The following is a 20,656-nucleotide window of genomic DNA, read 5'->3' as shown; positions in this document are numbered from 1 at the left end:
GCAACCAATCTCTAGGACTCTTTTGATCTTTCAAAACTGAAACTCTGTCCCCATTAGCAATAACTCCTCATTCCCCCCACCCCAGCCCCTGGCAACCACCATTCTACTTTCTGTCTCTATGAATTTGATCACTCCAGGTATAAGCGGAATTTGTGTTTTTGTGACTGGCTTATTTCACTTAGCATAACGTCCTCAAGGTTCATCCATGTTGCAGTGTGTGTCAGAATTTCATTCCTCTTAAAGGCTGAATAATATCCCATTGTGCGGATGTACCACTTTTTGTCGATCCATTCATTTGTCAACGGGCACTTGGGTTGTTTCCCCCTTTTGGCTGTCGTGTTTTTTGACTGAAGACCGGGGCGGTTGGGATGGGTGTCTGGGTGAGACTGCCTCACCCTTGCCCTTTGCATTGAGCAAGGTCCTCAGTGTCAGATTCCAGAAACAGGTAATAGCGAGGCCTGCCTGGCCTGTTCCCTGCCCAGCCCTTTCGGTGAGAGGGGTTGCCGAGGACGACTTCCTGCTCTAAGGACACTGAGAGACTTGAGGTACAGGTGGGCTGCTTCAGGGCCCAAGTGCTGTGCAGAATAGGGGAGAGAGGCATGCATCCCACACGGGTGCAGAATTCAGCACCATCCTGGGGCCTCAAAAGCTGGCAGGCAGAGCCCGTGGCACCCTCTGTCCTGTCCTTGCCAAAGAGGGGCACTGCAGGGGTGGTGACAGTGCCCCCCTTTGCAGAGGACAGTGGTGAAGCAGTGAGGCAGGAGAGTAGCAGAGGATTCCACGTAGCATTTGAAACACACAGGGTCTTGATTACATGTTAGACACCTCCTGAAGACTCCCAGCTATAATCGAGAATCTACCAGCCTGGGCTGGTGGGAGAACAAGGCAGTGCTCCTGGGTTAAGATCACTCCCTCTGTACTTTCCTGCCGGCGAAGCCCGAGGCACTGTGCTACGAGCTGCCAGTAGTCGTGAGCCCAGTGCATTTGTTGTGGTTGGCCGCCCAGTCCCGTGGGATGAGGAGCTACCGTGTTTTATCACTAGATGGCACCTATCCAATGGATGGGGAAGTTGTGTGTGGCCCCAACTCCGTCCTGTTAGAAGAAGGATACTTTAAGAAAAAGTTCATAGAGATTAGATAGAATATTCTTACCAAACAGGCATTTTCTTTACCAGCATGCAACTTGGAAGATAATCTTTAACGTGCAGTCCCAGAATAGCTTTACAGCTGTATCAAAAGGCTCAGAGCCCATCACTTGGGCAATTTTCTCTCTCTCTGTAGCTTCATCCCACTCTCTGCTGTCCCAAAGAGATGACCACGTTGATTCCAGACAGCAGATCATTATAAGAGTTCATTTTGGGGGATTTTGTTCATTATGAACATTTTACTGCTAAGGTTTAAAATCTTGGCACGTGGGGTTTTTAAGATTTCCAAGGATTTCTGTTAAGTGATGCTCTTCTGCTCATCCCCAACTGTTTAGAATTCCCTCAGTTAGATAAGTTAACCAAGATGAGCTCCTACGGTTCAACTTGAATGGAAAAGAAAACCTAAATGAAAACATGTTCTTATCTCTTGCTGACCCGCGTTTCATTCGATCAGGATATCTTCCACCTGGGCCTCCAGTTCGGGAGGCTAGGAAGACTTGGAAGGGGTCCTGGGAGCTGGACAGGGAAAGACGGGCTGAGAAGGGCCAAGCAGAGCCTTTCAGAGGCTCAGTGATGAGTCTACTAGAGAAAACGAACTCATCTAGAAAGTTAGGGTGAGATATGGCGCCTAACTGAGTCGCTGTGGTCAGGTGACTCTGGTCAGAAGACCTGGGGATCCTGGCTCCGCCATTTACTTGCTGTGTGGCCTTGGGCAAGCAACCTAAGCTCTCTGAACCTCAGTTTCTCAGCTGCAAGTGAAGAAATAATCATACCCTCACAGGGTTATTGTGAAGATGAATGAAATAGGACATTGAGTGAAAAGATTTTATAAATGCGAATTGTGGTGAAAACGTACAAATACGTTAGTTAGCAGGTGATGGATCATGAATTCCATAAAAAGATCTGCCAGGAGGGCTGAGGGATGTGTGTTCACAACAAGTGGACGATCAGGAGGAGGGTTGACCTTTTAGCATGTTGTTTTATTATTGTGTAGCCAGAACTCTAGTCACTGATTGGGTTTTTGCTTCAGGCCCTGGGTCAGGAGCGGCTCTCCCCTGGGCCGGGCAACCATCTGTCTTGAGGTCTTGGCATAAACAGGGCCCAGAGGAGGCCCTGCCTGTGTGGCTCGCTCACCCCAGCCAGGACAAGCTTAATGCCTTAGTAAGAAATGTCCCTCCTCACGAAGAGGCCCACCTCAGAGCTGGCTCGAGGCCCATCATTTCCTGCCAGCTGTTCCTAGGCGGCTTGAACCCAAGCCTGTTCCACCCCGGCCTCGTGCGTGGAGCGGGGCCTCAGGGGTGGAACCCACTGACGGCCTTGCTTTTTCTCCTCTGCAGCCTCCGCTGAGGAAGTCCCAGGGAGCACAGCTGACTTGGGGAAGGTCTGGGAAAAACCTCCTTGCTTTTGGGGGGGCGGGGCGGAGGATGAGCCACTGCTGATGAGCAACTTGGGAGATTCGGTGGATCGCTCTAGACTGGTTCAGATGCTCGCGGCGCGGCGTGGAGAGGATTTGTGCAAACACTTCCTCACTGTGCAGAGAGGAATGCAAGAGGAGGCCGCCTGTGGTACATCTTGGACTGTTAGAGAAATGTGCCCGCGCTTGTGAACGTGCAGAGAAGATGAGGCCAGAGCCGAGCAGGGCAGGGCCTGGGAGAAGGAGAGTGGGGCCCCTGCCTGGAGTCCATGTGCTGCCCTTGGGCATCGCTCCTGCCCGGGGCGCCACGCCACCCCCCTCCCACAGGAAGTGCTCTCTCCGGGCCCCTGCAAGGCCCTTCCTCGCCCTGCTGCTGCTGGTTTCCATCAAGCAAGTAAGAGCAGTTTTTATTATTATTATTGTTTTATTATTATCAGTTGGACATATTTTCTGATTATAGCAGCAATTTAGACCTTTTGTAGGCCATTTGGAAAATATAAAAGAGTATTAAGACAATAATGATCAACCATAATCCTAGCATTCAGAGGTAATCACTGGTACTATTTTGGCATATTTCCCTCAAATCCTTTTTCTATGCATTTTTTTCACAGCTGAAATTATGATGCATGAAACATTTTGTATCCTGGTTTTCCCCTTTACATCATATTGTAAGCATTTTCCCACGTCAATGTGAACTCTGCAAATAGCGTTTAAAATTGCTGCATACATCCTCCTGTCCGCTCTTGTCCTTCTCTCAGCTTTGAGTATTTAGGTTGAATGAGTAGTTCTTTCCTTTTCCTTTCCTTTCTTTTCCTTTCCTTTCCTTTCCTTTCCTTTCCTTTCCTTTCCTTTCCTTTCCTTTCCTTTCCTTTCCTTTCCTTTCCTTTCCTTTCCTTTCCTTTCTTTTCCTTTTTCCCTCCTTCCTTCCTTCCTTCCTTCCTTCCTTCCTTCCTTCCTTCCTTCCTTCCTTCCTTCCTTCCTTCCTTCCTTCCTTCCTTCCTTCCTTCTTCCCTCCCTCCCTCCCTCCATCCCTTCCTTCCTTCTCTTCTTCTTATAAAAGCATACAATGCCCTGGGGCTTGCCCGGTGGCATAGTTGTTAAGTTCACACGTTCCACTTTGGCAGCCCAGGGTTCACTGGTTCAGATCCTGGGTGCAGACCTACTCACTGCTCACCAAGCCATGCTCATCAAGCCCACATAGAAGAGCTACAACTCTACAACTGTGATACACAACTATATATTGGGGCTTTGGGGAGAAAAAAGGAAAAGAGGAAGATTGGCAACAGATGTTAGCGCAGGGCCAATCTTCCTCAAAAAAAAAAATAGCATGTCTGGATGAAGTCTTTAAGATATATATATATACACAATGCTCATTGGTTAAAAAAATAAATTTATAAAATCCAAAGAAGTATAAATACAAACTACAAATCACTGTAATCCCACCACCCAGGCATCACCCTTGTTCATACTTTGGGGCTTATATTCCCGGATATTTTTCTACCAGTTATTTACATATAGTTTTTTTAAACAAACATAGACCCATACTATAAATATTATCTTGCAATCTGCTATTTTATTAGCCAAAGACATCACTAGCACAAGCTAACATTTTATTGAGCACTCACTATGCTCCAGGTACAATGCCAGGTGCCTCCCTTGTATTATCTCATTTCATGCTCTCAGCAGCCCCATGAGGGAGGGTCTCCTGTTAATCCCATTTTACAGATGAGAAAATTGAGTCTCAGGGAGGTTGGACATTTCTCTGTCAGTAGGTGTAGCTCCATGGCATGTTGTTTGAGGGCATCAAGGATGCATCATGATACATGTAACCATCCTCTTTAGGTGGTCATTCTGGAAGCTTGTCTGATTCTTATCCAAGGAGACGAGATCTTTGCCCCTTTCCTTTTCAAGGTTCCATTTTTATACTGGGCCATGATGTGAAGGAACCCCTGTTCCATTCGTCTAGGTAAAGAAAGTGCCTTGAGGAGTGCTTCACTTCTTCCTTTGGTCCATGGGCAGAGTTAGTCCTGTTTGTAGCCTCGGAATTCTAAATCGCTCCTGCCCCATACAGGGAGGGCTGGGGTGTCAGGTATCATAAGTGTCCACCTTCCCAGGCTTTCTTTGGTGCTTGCCCAGGGCCAGACATGCAGAAACCCCCCGACCAAATTCTCTGTATCCAAATTTTTCCAGAGGCTGGCTTCAAGGCCTCACAGATTGTGGATATGAGCCCAGTCACTGGTTCTATGGAATTCTTGCCATGGTGGCAGCCTCTTGGTGAACATTCCTAAGGGGCAGGTAGCCCGGGCCTGCCTCCTGCCCCAGGGCTTAATCAGTTAGTGGCGGGGCCGTTGTTGGGAGAGTTGATACGAAACTTTCACCTTTGCTTTGATTCTCTCACTATCTCATATTAAAACTGAACAAATTCAACTGTCTCATTTTGTTCACCTTCCACCCACAACCATGTACTGACTGCCTATTAGGTGTCAATCAATGCTGCAGCACTTTACAGTTTATCATAAATCATCTTTCTCAACAAGCTCCGAGAAAAGTATTATTACTGAACCCATTTTACAGATGGGGAAATTAAGATTCGTAGGAGTTAAATGATCCCCTGCAATCGTGTAGCTCCTGAGCAGTGGAGCCATTGTGTCTACCTGGGATATTTGAGGTCCTGTACTGTTTTTTTTCTAGCATTCCTTGGAAGCTGCTGACATGAATATTTATACTTTACAAGAGCAGAATCTGCAGAACCTCAGGCCGGCTCACGACGCTGACAAAGCCACACCTTGGCCTTTTCACTCTGGTATTTTCATAATCAACGATGCATCTGTTTCCAGTGCCCCAACCCCTCACTCCCACCACCTAGTCTTTTCAGAACCTCTTTGCTCTGTCTGTCTGTCCTCCAGTATGTGTCTACAATCCTGATGACTCTTGTCTTGGTTCTCTGTCTTTAACCCCATATTCCTTCTCCAGCTGTTTATATTACAGGGCTTTGCACAGACTTTCATGATGAATTTTCCTTGTAGACGCTTTCCCTGCATGGAATATAAATGACTGTGGCGTGTTTTCTGGCAGGAAGCCTTCATGAAATTCACTTAATGAGAAATTCTCAGGGAGAGTTTAGTTTCTAAATTCAAGCAGGGAAATAGAGCTATCTCCTCCCCCCACCCCCCACTCATTTAAGTTAATTAGCAATTGCTTTGGCATCCAAAAACATAAACTCTCTAAGACTGTTTAAGAAGTGAATTTGGGGGCCAGCCTGGTGGCATAGCGGTTGGGTTCACGCGGTCCGCTTTGGTGGCCTGGGGTTTGCAGTTTCCCATCCCCGGTACAGACTGACACACCACTTGTCAAGCCATGTTGTGGCAGTGTCCTATATAAAGTAGAGGAAGATAGGCATGGATGTTAGCCCAGGGCCAGTATTCCTCAGCAAACAGAGAAGGACTGACATCGGATGTTTGCTCAGGGCTAATCTTCCTCACCAAAAAAAAAAAAAAATGAGGAAAAAGTGAATTTGTGCCTCTTTTATACATTGCTGATGGGAGTATAAAAAGGTGCATATTTTTAAATTAAAAAAATGTTTTTGGTGAGGATAGATAGTTTGGCAGTACATTACCAAAACCCTTTAAAAAATGTATATACTCTACGACCCAGAAATTCCAATTCAAAGAATTTCTCCTAAGAAAATAAAGATATGCTCAAATATTTAAGATGTTATGAAGATTTTCATCACAGCATCACTTATATTAGCAAACATCTAAAACAACTTAGATGTTCAATGCTAGAGGATTTAAAAAATAAGTTATATCACATTAATTCATAGAACTCTACGTAGCTGTTAAAATGGTGTTTTAGAAGTATAGTTCTTGAAATGGAAATATACTCACAATATATCTTCTAGTGAAAAAAAAGACTACAAAACAATATGATTTCCTTCTTGGTTAAAATAAAAAAGAAAAGAAAAAGAACAAAGAAAAAGGATGTATGTGTGCAGAGAGAAGAGTCTGGAAGGAGATGGTACTTTCTGAGTAGTTAGATTATGATTCCATCTTCTCCTCTTTTTGCTTCTCTGTAATATTTATTTTACTGACAATGAAGTGTATTCCTTCTGTAACAAAGAATAAAAGAAGATTTATTTAAAGCAAGTCAACAGAAGGCTTTTCTTCCCTTTTTGTTAATCTCTTCTCAGTCGAGTATGTGCTTAATGCTGGTTGCCTCTGCAAGAGGAAGAGATCTCAACATCAAGCTGGACTTTTCCAGTTAGAAAATGTCCACTCATGTGTCTCCTTTGTTTGGGTCTGGCTGTGGTTGAACTTGGACTTGCCTCTTGTGTTTCTGGTATCTTTAGGACAAGTACTTGGGAAGATAGTCTGAATTTGTCCAGCTCCTCTAGACTGATCAAATTCAGTGCTTCTTAGATTTTTTTTCTGCTTTTGACCATGGCCATTAGTCACAAGCAAAGAGCAGGGGCATACAGGAGTGTTGGTCCAGGGACAGCTCGCATATATGACTAATTTTATTGTCTCTTCCTCAGTCAGGTCCCAGTGAGGTTCCTCAGGATATAAACAGCACTTTATCCAAGAATGGGTCTTAACTTTGGTGACTTGGAGGATTCTGGTAACTTATGATTTGGTTATCAACTTGTCTGCTGAATAAAAATAATATAGAATCAGTTATGGTCACGTTAAGATGTTTATTTATTTAAACGATGTGTTAATAAACTTGGGCCATAACTCAGAGAGAGATATTATTAATTGAGATTTAAAACTCATTGGAAACTGAAACCAAGGGATAAATGTCAATTATTTCATCATCATTATCATCATTATTATTATTTATTGGCTAATCCCATGGTTCCCAAATTGCGTGCTAAGGTGCCACAGGGCACTGCTGTGAACTCACAGGGGTGCTGTAAGCTATTTTAATTTTTTTGATGGAAGCAGTGATACATAACATCTGCCAGACACTGTGCAAATTACTAGCTTGAGGTAGTTCACGGTTTCAAAATTTTATGATGCTTCATTCCTTTTGAATGTCCTATCATTGCAAAGCTGGGATTTCTGCAGTTGCTGTGATAAAAAGCAAGTACCACACAAAATTAATGTGAAACAGGAACGAAGGTGGTGATGTCAATCTGATTCTTAGGTGTGAGAAGTTGTGCAATCCCCAGTAGGCACTAAGTTGTTAGGACGTAAATACTTACTAAGTTGTTTAGACGTATCTACTTAATAAATAGGACTTGAGCTATTTCTTTTGGCCTAGGGGTGCTGTGGAAAAATTACTGAGACACAAAGTCACCGTGAATTGAGAAACTTTGGGAACCTCTAGTTTACTGATGACCATACTAGCTTTTCTTCAAAAAGTCGGCTATGTGATTCTCTGGAAAAAGTGCAAAGGAACTACTCGCAGACCCATCATGAATGCCATAGTATTGGGGGTGGGGCACACTGAGCAGAGGAGGGAGAGGGTAGATTGGACTAATTACTCAGGAGGTGAAAACTGGCTACCTGTTGGGCTCATAGATGGTTTTTGTTTGTTTGTTTTGTTTTGTTTTTGCTGAGAGAGGGAGTGTGTGTGTGTGCGCGCGTGTGTTTGAATGCCTTCCAATGGATCATCTCCCCAGTTTACAATAGGCTCCTCCACTCCTGTTGTTACATTTGTCCCACTTCATTCGTTCAGGGTATCTACTTGGCCCGAGAAAGCATTTAAGTTTCTTACCCCTTGTGGGAGGAGACAAAGCCTCAAAGCCAACTGATTCACTGGGCGATCTCAGCCCAGATCACATACTTAACCCCTTCCATGTTCGTCACCCTCCACTATACCCCTCTGCTTCTTTAGCTGGAAAATGAGGGAGAATGAAGACAACTCTGGCCTTGTGTTAGTGGCTCATATTCAGAGATGAAAGGCAGAGCTCAGCCCTCAAGGAACTTATGGGGTAGTGAGGGAGGTGGACAAATGAACCACCGATGACAGTACAACAGTACAAAGTATTTAAAACAAGTCAACAGAAGGCTTTTCTTTCCTTTTTGTTAATCCCTGGCACGATGGGATGGGCCATAGGAATCAGTCGTGGGTGGGGTCACAGGACACTGAGGAGAAGGGTTACCAGCTCAAGGCTTCAGTGAGGGAGGTGGTCAAGTATGACCAGGGGTCATTAGGCTTGAGTTGAGCCTTAAGAGATGAATAGGGAGTGAGCCAGGTGAAGACGAGGATGGAAGGGAGTGCGATGGGAAATGCAAAGATGAGAAGTCATGAAAGAGCAGACTGGGGTTGAGAGACTTGACAGGGGCGGCTGAGATGCTAAATCTTGAGTCCATAAAACCACAAGGGGAAGACTTTCAGGGCAGACATGTCACTCTGGAACAGTGTGGAGGGGGATGGTGGCACCAGGTGGAAGAAATGGGAGGCAGGGTAGGAGAGGAGAGAAATTTAGGAAGACCGAATCTGGTGTCTAGGTGGATGTGGGGATGTGGGTGAGGGAGAGGGAAGAGTCAAAGATGACTCCTGGTTTCTGAGAGGACAATGGTGCCAATACTGAGCCACTAGGGGAAGAGCCTGTTGGGAAGCCGAGGACGATAGGATAAAAATGTCACTTGACTCTATGCCAGCCGATTATATAATCGCCTCATCTTCAGCAGATTCTAAGTTCTTTAGGGCAGAGACCGTGTCTTGCTCATCTTTGTATCCCCTTCAATTCCTCCCTAATGCAAATCCTGGCACACAATAAATGCTCAATAAAATTGAGTACATTGAAGAAGAGGAAGGCCTTTTTAGAACCAAAGGAAGTGGTACAGATACACAATTAGTAGTTGTTAGACAACCCAATTATCTGGAAAGCCCAAAAATTGTGTGTTGTATATACAAGGTTCTATGGGACAGGGTAGTTAATGTCAGAAAGAAAAAACTCCCAAAGCATCGGTATAGTAGCAGAGCATCTGCCTACCCAATGTCTTCAACTCTGGACCCCCAGGCACCTGAGTAGGACAGTGAAGGCTCTGTAAGCCTTCTCTGACACATTGTCGAGCCCTCTTAGGTGCTGCTTGTCTCTGAGATCTGCGTAGTCTTAGAAGCATGCAACTATCCATCTGGCAAGGCATGAAACGTCAGGATGAGCATATTGCATCCTCTTGAAATGTCAACCTCACTTGAAGATTTTGAAAAACTTTCACATTTGTATTAAAACCAGTGTGATTAGATTGTGGAGTGAATGTAAAATTTGTATGTATCTTTAAAATAGAACATAAGATGCCAAAGAAATTCTGTTCCTTGGTGCAGGCCATTATGGGCACTTCAGTGGAAAGGTCTGAGAATCATGGTCTGAGATGATAACAAGGCCACCTTTTTGCTTACAGCTAACTGGGGGTCACCATTGTTTTTTCTGCTCAGGTTACAGGATCTCTCCTTCAGGAGACAACTCGGAAGTGGGCTCAGTACAAAGAGAAGTGTCTGAGAGACTTACTCAAGAAACCTTCTGGTAAGCACATGTTTTAGTTATCCATGGCTGTGTAACAAATAGCCCCAAAGCTTAGGGGCTTAAAACAACAATAATAATTTATTATCTCTCATGCTTCTGTGGGTCAGGAATTCAGACAGAGCACCTTGGAGTTGGCTTGTTTCTGCTCTTCAATGTCTGGAGTTTAGCTACTCAAAGGCTGGGAGCTGGAATCCTCTGAAGTCTGCTTCACACTCATGTCTGCTGGTCGATGCTGGCTCTCAGCTGAGAGCTGAGCTGGGACTGTCGGCCAGAACCCTTCCACATGGCCTCTCCATATGGCCTGGGTTTCCTCACAGCATGGTGGCTGGGTTCCAAGGACAAGCATGACCAGAGACCATGTTGCCTTTTATGGCCTAGCCTTGGAAGTCACTTCTGCCATGTTCAGTTAGGTCAGACAGTAACAAAGGCCTACCCAGGTTCAAGGAAACGGAATATAGACTCCCACTTCTCGTTGTAAAATAGCATGTGAGATGGGATACATATGGGTGTGGCCATCTTTGATAAAAGCCCTCTGTCACAGCCTACTCACAACCTAATCACATGACATGAGTAGCTGTCATAGATTAACTTGGGAATCTACTGGATGGAAGGGGTGGTCCTCAGACTCCCACAATATTAACTGAACCTGAGTCATAACATTTTTCTTATCCAGGTCTACACTAAGTTTAGGGCATTCTAGTAAATATATTAATAGTTTGATCAGTCCACAGCCTCTCCTGCCCACACACTGCCTCTTTGGGTGCATCCAGATTTTTTTTTTGTCCTGCTGAGGAAGATTTGCCCTGAGCTAACATCTGTTGCCCATCTTCCCCATTTTTTTTTTTTCTGCTTGAGGAAGATTAGCCCTGAGCAAACATCTATGCCAATCTTCCTCTATTTTGTATGTGGGTCACTACCACAGCATGGCTGACGAGTGGTGCAGGTCTGTGCCTGGGATCTGAACCCGTGAACCTAGGCTGCCAAGGTGGAGTGCCCCGAACTTAACCACTATGCCAGGGGCCAGCCCCAAGATTCATTTTTTTTTTTTTTAAAGGAAAACAGAATAATAAGGAGCCTTGGCCCATTGTCTCTGAGCACTAGAGACTGGAGATGAAAGCTGCTCCCCTCCTTGTTCTATTGGCTTCTTTAAGATCATTTCATTCCAGGGCCTGGAGGTTGACAGGACACTATAAACTCTCCTTTCCTTTTCCTGCCTCCAAGGCAGTCCCAGCCTCAAAGCTATACTCTTCTCCCTGTACCTATTCCTTCAGCCCAGGCAGGTGGCAATCGAAGAACTACCTGTCTGTTACAAGAACCGCCTCCTGCTTTCGGGAATACTGCTTTCTGAGGTCAAAGTAGGGCAAGTCTTCTTTGTCTGGAGACATACTTTGAGCAGCACGCAGACCAGGTGCCAACACCTGGGAGCCAAGTCCACATGGTGCCCCAAGCCAGCTCATAAGCTAGCAGACCTGTTTGTAGGATCCCAATGCCAGTAACCTGGCTGTTCATGCTGAGTGGCCCCCGAGTTCTAGCCTAATAGGGAGCAGATGGTGGGGAATGATGCTTCGTTCCCAGGAGTGAGGAGCTTGCAATATGGGTGTTTGAGATCCAGCCTGAAACCCCCTCATTTGATTCTGGGGGGCCTATAAGACTGGGCTTGTGTCTACAGCTTCCCTTTGCCAAGCGATGGAATGTAAATCATCCTCTGAGCTTGAGATAGCCCAATATTTCATGATGATTGTTGGTTTAGTCTTCAAATGGAGAAACATGACCAGGTAGGGCTTGTGTCAGGTACATGTGACCACGAACCTCAGTTCTGCAGGTCCCCTTATATCCAGTGGTCATTTTTCACATTTCACAGTAAAGGTGTTCCAGGATCTAATTGGTGAAGTTTTGACAACTGTTTAGTTAATTACGGAACATAAGGCGCCGTCTGGACCTCCCAGTGTCCTCCTGACCCTGAGTCTCTGTGAAAGTTCAGTTCATGTAAAGTAAACCAAAATCAGCATGACGTGCACATTGACATAACTGACTGGACCACTGCCAGAGGTCAAGTTGGGTAGACAAAGCCACAGTGCTTGGGGCTGCATTAAGCATTCCCATCGTCCCCGTATCATTCCTCATCCTTGACCCGTCTGCAGAGTGGGACGCCCATGCTGCGCAGGTTACACCAGCTTCCGATGCCATAAATGTGGGCTCTGGGCCCCTGGGCACCTCTGCCTCCATCAACATTGCTCTTCATTCGGCCCCCTTCTCTCTGCAGGCGTATTTTGTAACGGGACCTTTGATCAGTACGTGTGCTGGCCTCATTCCTCTCCAGGAAATGTCTCTGTTCCCTGCCCTTCATACTTACCTTGGTGGCGCGAAGGTAATAAGTCTTATTTTGCCAATTTCTGACAGTGTCCTGAAAGGCTGGTCCCTCCTGGGTAGACCAGCCAGGGAACAGTTAGAGACAGGGTTCCAACCAAGTGCTTTTCTCCAGTCCTCTCCTCCTGTGAAAGGTCTCCTTCGAAGCCATCAGTGATACCTCTTCCTTCTTCTCTCTGCTTCTCCTCTTGTCTTCCTGCAATTCTTCTGTGCCTGGATGTCCCATTAGTATAATAGTCCTCTTTTCTTTGAAGATTAGAGAGTCCAGGCCCAGCTACCACAGAATTTGCTGCAGTGAGGGTAAGAATTATCATTGTCACGGAGAAGAGAAAAAGGTGAGGGAGAAAGATTGGGGCGCTCACATCCACACCACATTTGGCTTGTCCGATGCAGAGGAAGGATGTCAAAACTACCCTCACACTAGTATTGGAAGACGGTGCTATTGGACTGGCGCTTTTCAGCCCTATGGAACTTGAATGGAGCATTGAACCACTTAGCTTGCCCTGATCCTGCTTAGAAACAGTGACTATTACTTAGGACCCACCTCCACCTGCCCAGCCTCTTGGTTGTTTTATTCTGGAAGGAGAGAGAAACAATGACTGGTTAGAACTCTTTTGCCTTTGATTAAAGACCATGGACAAATTAAGAACAGGTAAAACTATTCTCAAGAAACATAAGCATCTACAAAGTTCCAGGCAAAACAATGTGAGAATGGGTTTCTGAGACGGCAAGATGGTGATATTTGGTATTCAATTTCAGCCCAAGAAATCATCACATCAGTTAAAATTTAGTTTCAATTTTTTGACACCTCTAGTGCAAAGAGAGAGTTTCAAAGGAAGATGCGTTCCTGGATGGCAGAGTTAGTGATGTATTTTATGGAACCATCCTCTGGTGAAATCCAGTTGGAATCAGTGCAGGAAGCATGAGGATGTAAGGTTTAAGGGAAAGTGGAAGGGAAGATACTAGACAGTTTGCTGGATCAGAGGGGTCAGCTCAGTGAGGAGGAAAGAGCACTGGACGTGGAGTCAGAAGCCCTGAGGTTAGACCCTGTCCCTCTATTCTACACTCTGAGACTTTGGCACATTCCCAGAACCCTCGGAGCTATGGGTTCTTTGTCTGTAAAGTGAAGTGAACAATAGCTGATCCTTAAAAGTGACCAAAACTCCAATGAAATTGAGTTAAAGGCTTTTTAAAAAAAATGGGTTCCCGGCTTCTGGAATGTACTGAAGGGAGTGGGATTTGCAGACGGTGGGAAGTCGCTCTTCCTCTCAACATTTCATGCAATAAATCTTTAGAGTCCAAATGGGTCCCTGCAGTAAAGAGAGAATGTGGAGCCAGTGAGGGGTTTAGAGAGGAAAGGATGGAGAAGAATTTTCGTGAGATGAGATCAGAGAAAGGAGCATTATAACGTGAGAAGGGAGAGAACGTACCGGTGAATACAGGCTGTAATGGCATGTGAGACTGGAGATGAGGCTGGGGCTTGACTGTGAAGGAAATTGTGTATCATGCTGAGGGTTTTAAACTTTCCTCTGTAGGGACAGATTGCATGGAGCCGCTGAGGGCGTCAAGGCGTGAGAGAGATGTAATAAGATCTGTGGTTTGGGGAAACGACGTTGAAAGCCTGTGGCTGCTGGACTCAGGAATGGAGGGGACCAGGGAGGCGAGTTTGGAAGCAGCTGCTGTGGTCCAGAAAAAAGAGAGGACAAGGATGTGGATGCAGGCAGAGGCAAGAGGGAGGAGAGAAGAGGAAAGAGTAAAGAAAATTACTGGAGGTAGAATAGTCAAGACGTTGTCAGGTGAAGTGGGACTTGAGGGACAGAGAGGACTGGAAAGGGAAGGAGAGGAAAACGTTCCCACATGCCCCCTGGCCCCACTCACACTCAGCCCTCGTCTGGTCGGGAGCCAAGTGCCCTGGTCCCTCCTCCCCTCCATCCCCGCACTGCCCATCATCGCCCTGGCTGCTGCTCCCGGTCTCCTCACCGGCCCCCTTCCAACCACCTCCACAAAGCTTTCTAAAATGCACGTGGGATTACATCAGCCCCATCACCAACACCTCTAAACGGTGCTCGAGGCCTTCCATTACCTGGCCCTGCTGACCTCTCCAGCATTTTCTCCCACCCCTACTCCAGCCCAACAAACAACTCCAGGCTCCTACACCTGCCCAGCTATTCCCACCCAGTGCCTTTGCTCACACTTCTAGCCATGATGTCTCAAAGCTTCGCCCACACTTTTCTCTATAAATCCAACTTTAATTCTCAGCTGGAAACTTTCATTCTTCTAGAAAATTTCTGAGACTATTCCCCACAAGTACAACAGCCCCCTGCTTTTCTGAGGCCTCTTATGTACCTGTGCAGTCTTCTGTCTTAGCATTTATAATACCTCGAGGCACTTTTATCACACATCTCCTCCCCCCGCTAGACTTGGAGCTGTGCCTCCTTCGTCTCTGCATCCCAAGCACAGAGCATTACGGCTGGCATGGAAAGCACAAGTGTCAGGTGACATTATTGTCACTCACTCATTCAACAAATGTTTATTGAGCACCTACTATGTGCCAGGCATTGTTTTATGTGCTTATGATATACTAGTGACCAAAACAGAATAAAATCCCTCTCCTCGTGGGACTAACATTCTAGCAGCGGAGACAGACAGTGATCAAGAAAGAGCATGAATAAGTATACAGTACGTTTGAATGTGATGTATTTTAAACAAGACAGGGTTAGGGGAAGGATGAGAGCAGTGGAATGGGGGTTGAGTTGTGATTGTACATTGCGTGGTCAGGGTGGGCTTCATGACAACGTGATATCTCAGTGAAAACGTAGAGGAGGTGAAGGATTTAGCTAATAGGGGAAGAGCGTTCAGCAGGGAAAGAGACGATGAGTGCAGGTTATGCACTATTTGGGGAGCACGTCTGGTATGTTCCACAAAGAGCGAGGAGGCCGATGTGCCTGGAGTGAAGGGGAAAGAAAAACAATAGGAGGGTAGGTCAGAGAGTCCTGGGGGCCTGTGGGAGGGCACATCAGGACTCTGACTTGCTTTCAGAGAGCCAGTGGAAGATTTTGAGCGAGGCATGACTTGATGTAACTGACATTTTACTCACTCTGACTGCTGGGTTAACAATAGACCACGAGGATCAAGAGTATTGGAGGCACTTGCGATAATCCAGGTGAGAGATAATGGTGGTTCCAGTCAGGGGGCAGCAGGAGGTGAAAACAGTGCTCAGATTTTGGATATATTTGAAGGTAGAGATGACAGGCTTGGTTGATGGACCGGATGAAAGGTATGAGAAACAGAAAGAAAGAAAGGATGACACAAGGCTTTGGGCCAGAGGACTGGGACGATGGGTTTGCCATCAACTGAAGAGGGAAAATGTATAGGTAGAGCAGGTTTGAGAGGATGAAGAGCTTGATTTAGGGCATGTTGTTTGAGATGTCAATTAGACACTCTAGCGATGCTTTCAGGTGGGCTGGTGAAAGTACAATGTGGGCATCCATCAATTAAGTTCAGCAAATAGCTATTGTTGACCCACTACATGCAGGGTCAGGAGTAGGAAGTTCCAACAAATTTCCATTTCTCCTTTGCAAGTCCAGTCCCTGATCGCCCAGGTAGGAGGACTATCCTTTCGGGAAAGGGCTCCTGAAATAGATGTGACTGAGTCACAACAGCCATTAGCGTGGGCAGAGAGCTTTCCCTGTCACTTGCACACACATACTTTCATTCAATCCTCCCCCAAACTGCAGAGGGTTGGTACCATTATTCTCCCCAGTTCCTGATGAAGAAACTGGAAGGCTCAGAGAGTGGAAGGGCCCCGCCCAAGGCCACAAAGCTCGTAGGTGGCAGAGCAGGCTTCGTCCACCGCTGTCTCTTCCTCATGGCACCGCCTCCTGAGCATCAGGAAGAGATGTCCCACTGAGCAGACGCCTGGAAGCCCCAGGTCTGTGTCTCCCAGCTGGGCTGCACCTTGGAGGACTGTCACGTCCCTGAGTCACCAGGGACTGTTCTAGCTCCAGAGACTTTGGGTAAACAAAGCAGATATTAGCAGATCATGGTTTGTTACGAAATGTAGAGGCTTCTGTGCCTTTCTTCCCATCCCAAATAAACATAGGGATGCTAACGAGCCCCTAAAAGAGGAAGTGAAAATCCCTTTTCCCTGGGATTTTCCACAGCTTTGTGGTGAGGACTAGAGCCTTACCATGTACTCGGGGAACGGGCTGTGTGTTCTGACCTTTCCCCCAGAGCTGTGTTTACTTTCAGAGAACTCAGGAAGGGCCTACAGACACTGCTTGGCTCGGGGCACTTGGCAGACGCAGGAGAACTCCACAGATATTTGGCAGGACGACTCTGAATGCTCTGAGAACCACAGCTTCAAACAAAACGTGAGTCTGCTTGGCTGGGTGATAGCGCGCCCCAGGGACCGAGCCCCCTCCGCCAGGGCTCCCATGTGGCCAGTAGGTTTTAGGGGCCACACAATGAGCCTTCCCCCAGCTTGTCTGCCCCAGACTCCGCTAGGGAAGGTCCACAGTCACACAAAACAGCAACCCCTGTGGCTGCCACTGAATTACTTCTACCGCCGGAGTGAAATGTGAACCCTCAGGGATGTCAGTCTTCAGCGTCGGTCCCCGCCTTTGTGCTCACTGTTCCTCTGCCTGGAACACCTTTCCCCAGCTCTTCTGCAGCATCTCCCTCTCATCATTCAGGTTCCAGTCCAATGTCTCCTTCAAGGCGAAGGCTTCCCTGGCCACCCCATCAAGAGTGGCCTCCGTGTTCCCTTTCTATCCCTCCACCTGCCACCCCACTTAGTCCCTTCACCTGTCACTCTCCAACAAGCTTGTGTGTTTGCTTCTTTTTCATCTAGCCCCCTCATTAGAATGTGGACTCAGTGGTAGCCGGGGGCTTGTGTGCCTCAAGGGAACACACACCTGGTTCTGGGGTTCCGAGCCCAGGATCAAGGGCCAGACAGCCTGACTGCATGTCCAGACTCTTGGCTTGCTGGCTCTTCATACCCAGACCCTTCACGTCTCTGTGCCTCTGCGTCCCCATCCAACCTGCAGGGATCGTAGTTATTGCCTGCATTCGCTGTAAGGCTTTAAAGAGTTACCAGACATACCATTCTTCAGAGAGAACCTGACCGCTGGTCAGCACGCCTTAAGTAGGAGTGACTGCTCTGTCCCCAGGATCAGCGTGGTAACTGGGCAGCAGATCACCGGAGCTACTCAGCAAGTGTTTGTTGGGAAAACAACCAAATCTACACTCAGACTTCTCCCCACGTGTCTTCTTTCCGGGATCCTAGTCTGCAGCCCCCTCAGGCATGGCTCTCCTCCGTTTTCTTGCTGGGCACTTACTCTTCTCCCCAAAGACCTTCTGTTTGTACAAATGCCGCCCACCTCCCTTCAAAGTGAAGTGCAAGAGGCAGCATGAATGGAGGAAAGTGTTTGGGGCGCAGACAGGTATCTAGGGCCGCATGCGTCTTGGTTTCTTTTATTTAGGCGTGAAGCGCCTACTGTGTGCTAGAGTTTTACACTAGGCACTGGGCATAAACAGTGACTGAGACATGGATAGTGCCTTCAGGGGGCTTTGAGTCTCAGGAGGCATGGAGACAAGCTGGAGATCTGGAAAGATGCAGCCTTAAGGAGTTAAGACTCTGCACAGTCAAATAGGGGAGGGGCATACCTCTAAGTAGGCTTTGAAAGGATGTGCCGGCAAGTAGGAGAGAGGTCAGGAATGGGGCCAGGCTGGAGGCAGAGACAGGGAGAATAGGCAGCAGCCATTGCGATAACTCAGCCCAGATACGGAGAGAATGCCAGTGGGCGTGGAGGGAAGAGGGAGGCTGGACTTACAGGTCACCGAGGAGGGAAATGTAGGATCAGGTGCTGCGGGGGGAGTGAGAGGGTACAGTCAAGGGCAACAGAAATCCCAGGCGTCTGGCTCGGGCCCACGAGGAGCTCTGAAAGGCCCCACACTGAGATGGGAACACGGGGAGAGTCACCTCTCCTGGGTTCTACATATTTCACCACCTAATTCTTTGCCCTGACTCGAGACTGCGAACTGCACCCCTCCCCCTGCCTCCAAGATGTGGCTCGTTTCTTTCAAAATTTAGTTGGATTTTGAAATTCTTTAGCTTTCCTAAGTCATTTTAATATTTTCCTATCAAACACTAAAGATATTTTAATAACGTTTGGAGATGGGGAAAGTAAGAAGTTTAGTTCTAGAAACACTATCTGTGTGACGTAAGCCACTTAACTTCTCTCCACAAAATGGGGTTGATAATGCCAACTTTGCCCAGGCTGGTGGTGAGTCTTGAGAGGGGTATGAGGGTGGAGTGATTCATGTACGTCCTGGTGCCCACTCGGTGCTCGAGAGCTACAATTATTGCTTTTCCTCTCCTCAGAATGTCTTCCCTGGTGCCCAACAAACAAAATTCTCTCCATCCCCAGGCCTCTCTCTGGTCCACTCCTAGGGCAATGGTCACAGACTACTTATCAATGTGACATTTTCGTGTCTGAGGGTGCCTTTTCTGTAGTGGCTACTTGGGTTTATTTTAAAAATAGGCAATATTTCATTTGACTTTCAAAAATCAAAAAACTAGTTTTGTGTTAAGATTTATATATATACGCATACAAATATATCTCCAGTAAATTTTAATACTTTCAGGAAGGTCTTTGATTAATTTTTGTTGCCACTTACAAACTAGTTATTTCAATGCCCTTTTACTCTTCGAGCTGCATTAATACATTTAAGATATTAGATGCTTTAAATATTTTAAATATATCATAGCTACTGTATTTGTTATAACAAGCAAACCTTTAATTCTTAAGTAATTCTAGTTCATTGAACGCATCAAGCTTAAATTTTCTTAAATAAGTCAATGCTGTTTTCACTAAGTTTCCAAGTTAAACTTAAAGTTGAGTACTTATTGGCGTATTTCATATTGGAATCATAATACTAATACCAATCTTCTAATATGCTATATTCTCTAAATGTTAATACCAAAGACATACAGATTGTGCAGATAATTTTAAAAGCCTATATGAGGGATGAATAGAAGGATGGATATGTGATGATGCCAAGCAAAGTCTTGATGGAAGAATCCAAGTGGTGGGTGTGCAGGGTTCTTGATAAAATCCCTTCACCTTCTCTGTGTGTTTGCCCACCTGGCTGTAGTTCACTTCCCTCAGAGCATAGAGGGAGCTGGCATGTCCTTGGCTCCCTTAAGTATATCACATCTTCCCATCCGGCATGAAGAGCCTCCCATTGGATCCTCTAAGTCCACAGGGAATTCTTTCTCAAGCTCTTTTTAACTTTATTATGGATTTGAGTTGACAGACTTCTGTGTTCCTTATACAGTTTAACCATGTGACAGGTCACACCTCGTAAAGGTCGTAAAGCGACACCTGTGGTTGGATTGGATTCAGCTTATCTCAAGAATTTGTCTGACTTTTGTCACAACACCAAACTCATGCTAATTGCGTGCCTTGAATTAGGCAAATTGTATGTATTTCTTCTCTTCGCTCCTGGCCTGAGCTGCTTGAGGACAATGACAAAGTCACAGTTATATCGGAATACCTGCCACCCCCTGGAGTAGTACTGAGGTGCACAAAGGCGTTTACATACAGTGGACACTTAATAAGTCCTGAATGAATGGTTTCACAGATTCTGAGTCAGTGGGTCTGTGGTGGGTCCTAGACATCAGCACTGGTGCTAATGTTCCCGGGTGATTCTCCGGTGCAGTGAGGCTGGGAACTGAGGTGTTAGGGAGGAATTCACCAGCAGGGGTGAAATGCCTGTGCTTCCCCTGGGCTTCCTCTGCAGTGGCCACATCAGCGACAGGGACAGCAAAACAGAATCTGAAACCTGCACTTTCCAAGACAGGAAGCGAGGATTTCTATCCTTAGAAAAATGAGAGCAAGGGCATTGCCCCCTCCCCTCTGCAAATGGCCCTATTTCCAAGAATTCAAATACTTAAAAAAAAAAACAACTTCAGCCCATGTTTACCTGTGTTTCTAATAGAGGGTTGAAATTTTGCCCAAAAAAGGCTAATGTTAGTAAATCTTTGCCCTTCAGAGTTTTGGCAAAGAAAATATGTTATGTTCTTTCAATTGACAACACACTGGGAGTCCTTATGAGCAATAAATGGTACTTTTTAAGGAGATTGTGTATGTGTGTATATGTGTGTGTGTGTGTGTGTGTATGCGCACATGCATAAGTTTTAACAAGTATTTTTAGATTCCTTGGTATAAAATTGTGTTTAGTAGTGTCAAAA

General features: G+C 46.2%; 1 protein-coding gene across 1 annotated transcript in view; it reads left to right on the top strand.

Annotated features, from left to right (window-relative positions):
• Positions 1-2,763: 2,763 nt before the first annotated feature.
• GLP2R (glucagon like peptide 2 receptor) overlaps positions 2,764-20,656 on the top strand; it is a 59,947-nt gene continuing 42,054 nt past the window's right edge. Inside the window, exons 1-4 of the mRNA XM_058559719.1 lie at positions 2,764-2,952; positions 9,945-10,032; positions 12,296-12,400; positions 16,651-16,772. Coding sequence (XP_058415702.1) covers positions 2,764-2,952; positions 9,945-10,032; positions 12,296-12,400; positions 16,651-16,772 — 504 coding nt within the window. The remainder of the gene's footprint in view (positions 2,953-9,944; positions 10,033-12,295; positions 12,401-16,650; positions 16,773-20,656) is intronic.

The sequence above is a fragment of the Diceros bicornis genome, chromosome 18 (assembly GCF_020826845.1).
Source record: "Diceros bicornis minor isolate mBicDic1 chromosome 18, mDicBic1.mat.cur, whole genome shotgun sequence".
Lineage (NCBI taxonomy): Eukaryota > Metazoa > Chordata > Mammalia > Perissodactyla > Rhinocerotidae > Diceros > Diceros bicornis.
Note: the sequence above shows the minus strand (reverse complement) of the source record. Positions and strands in the feature narration are given on the sequence as shown.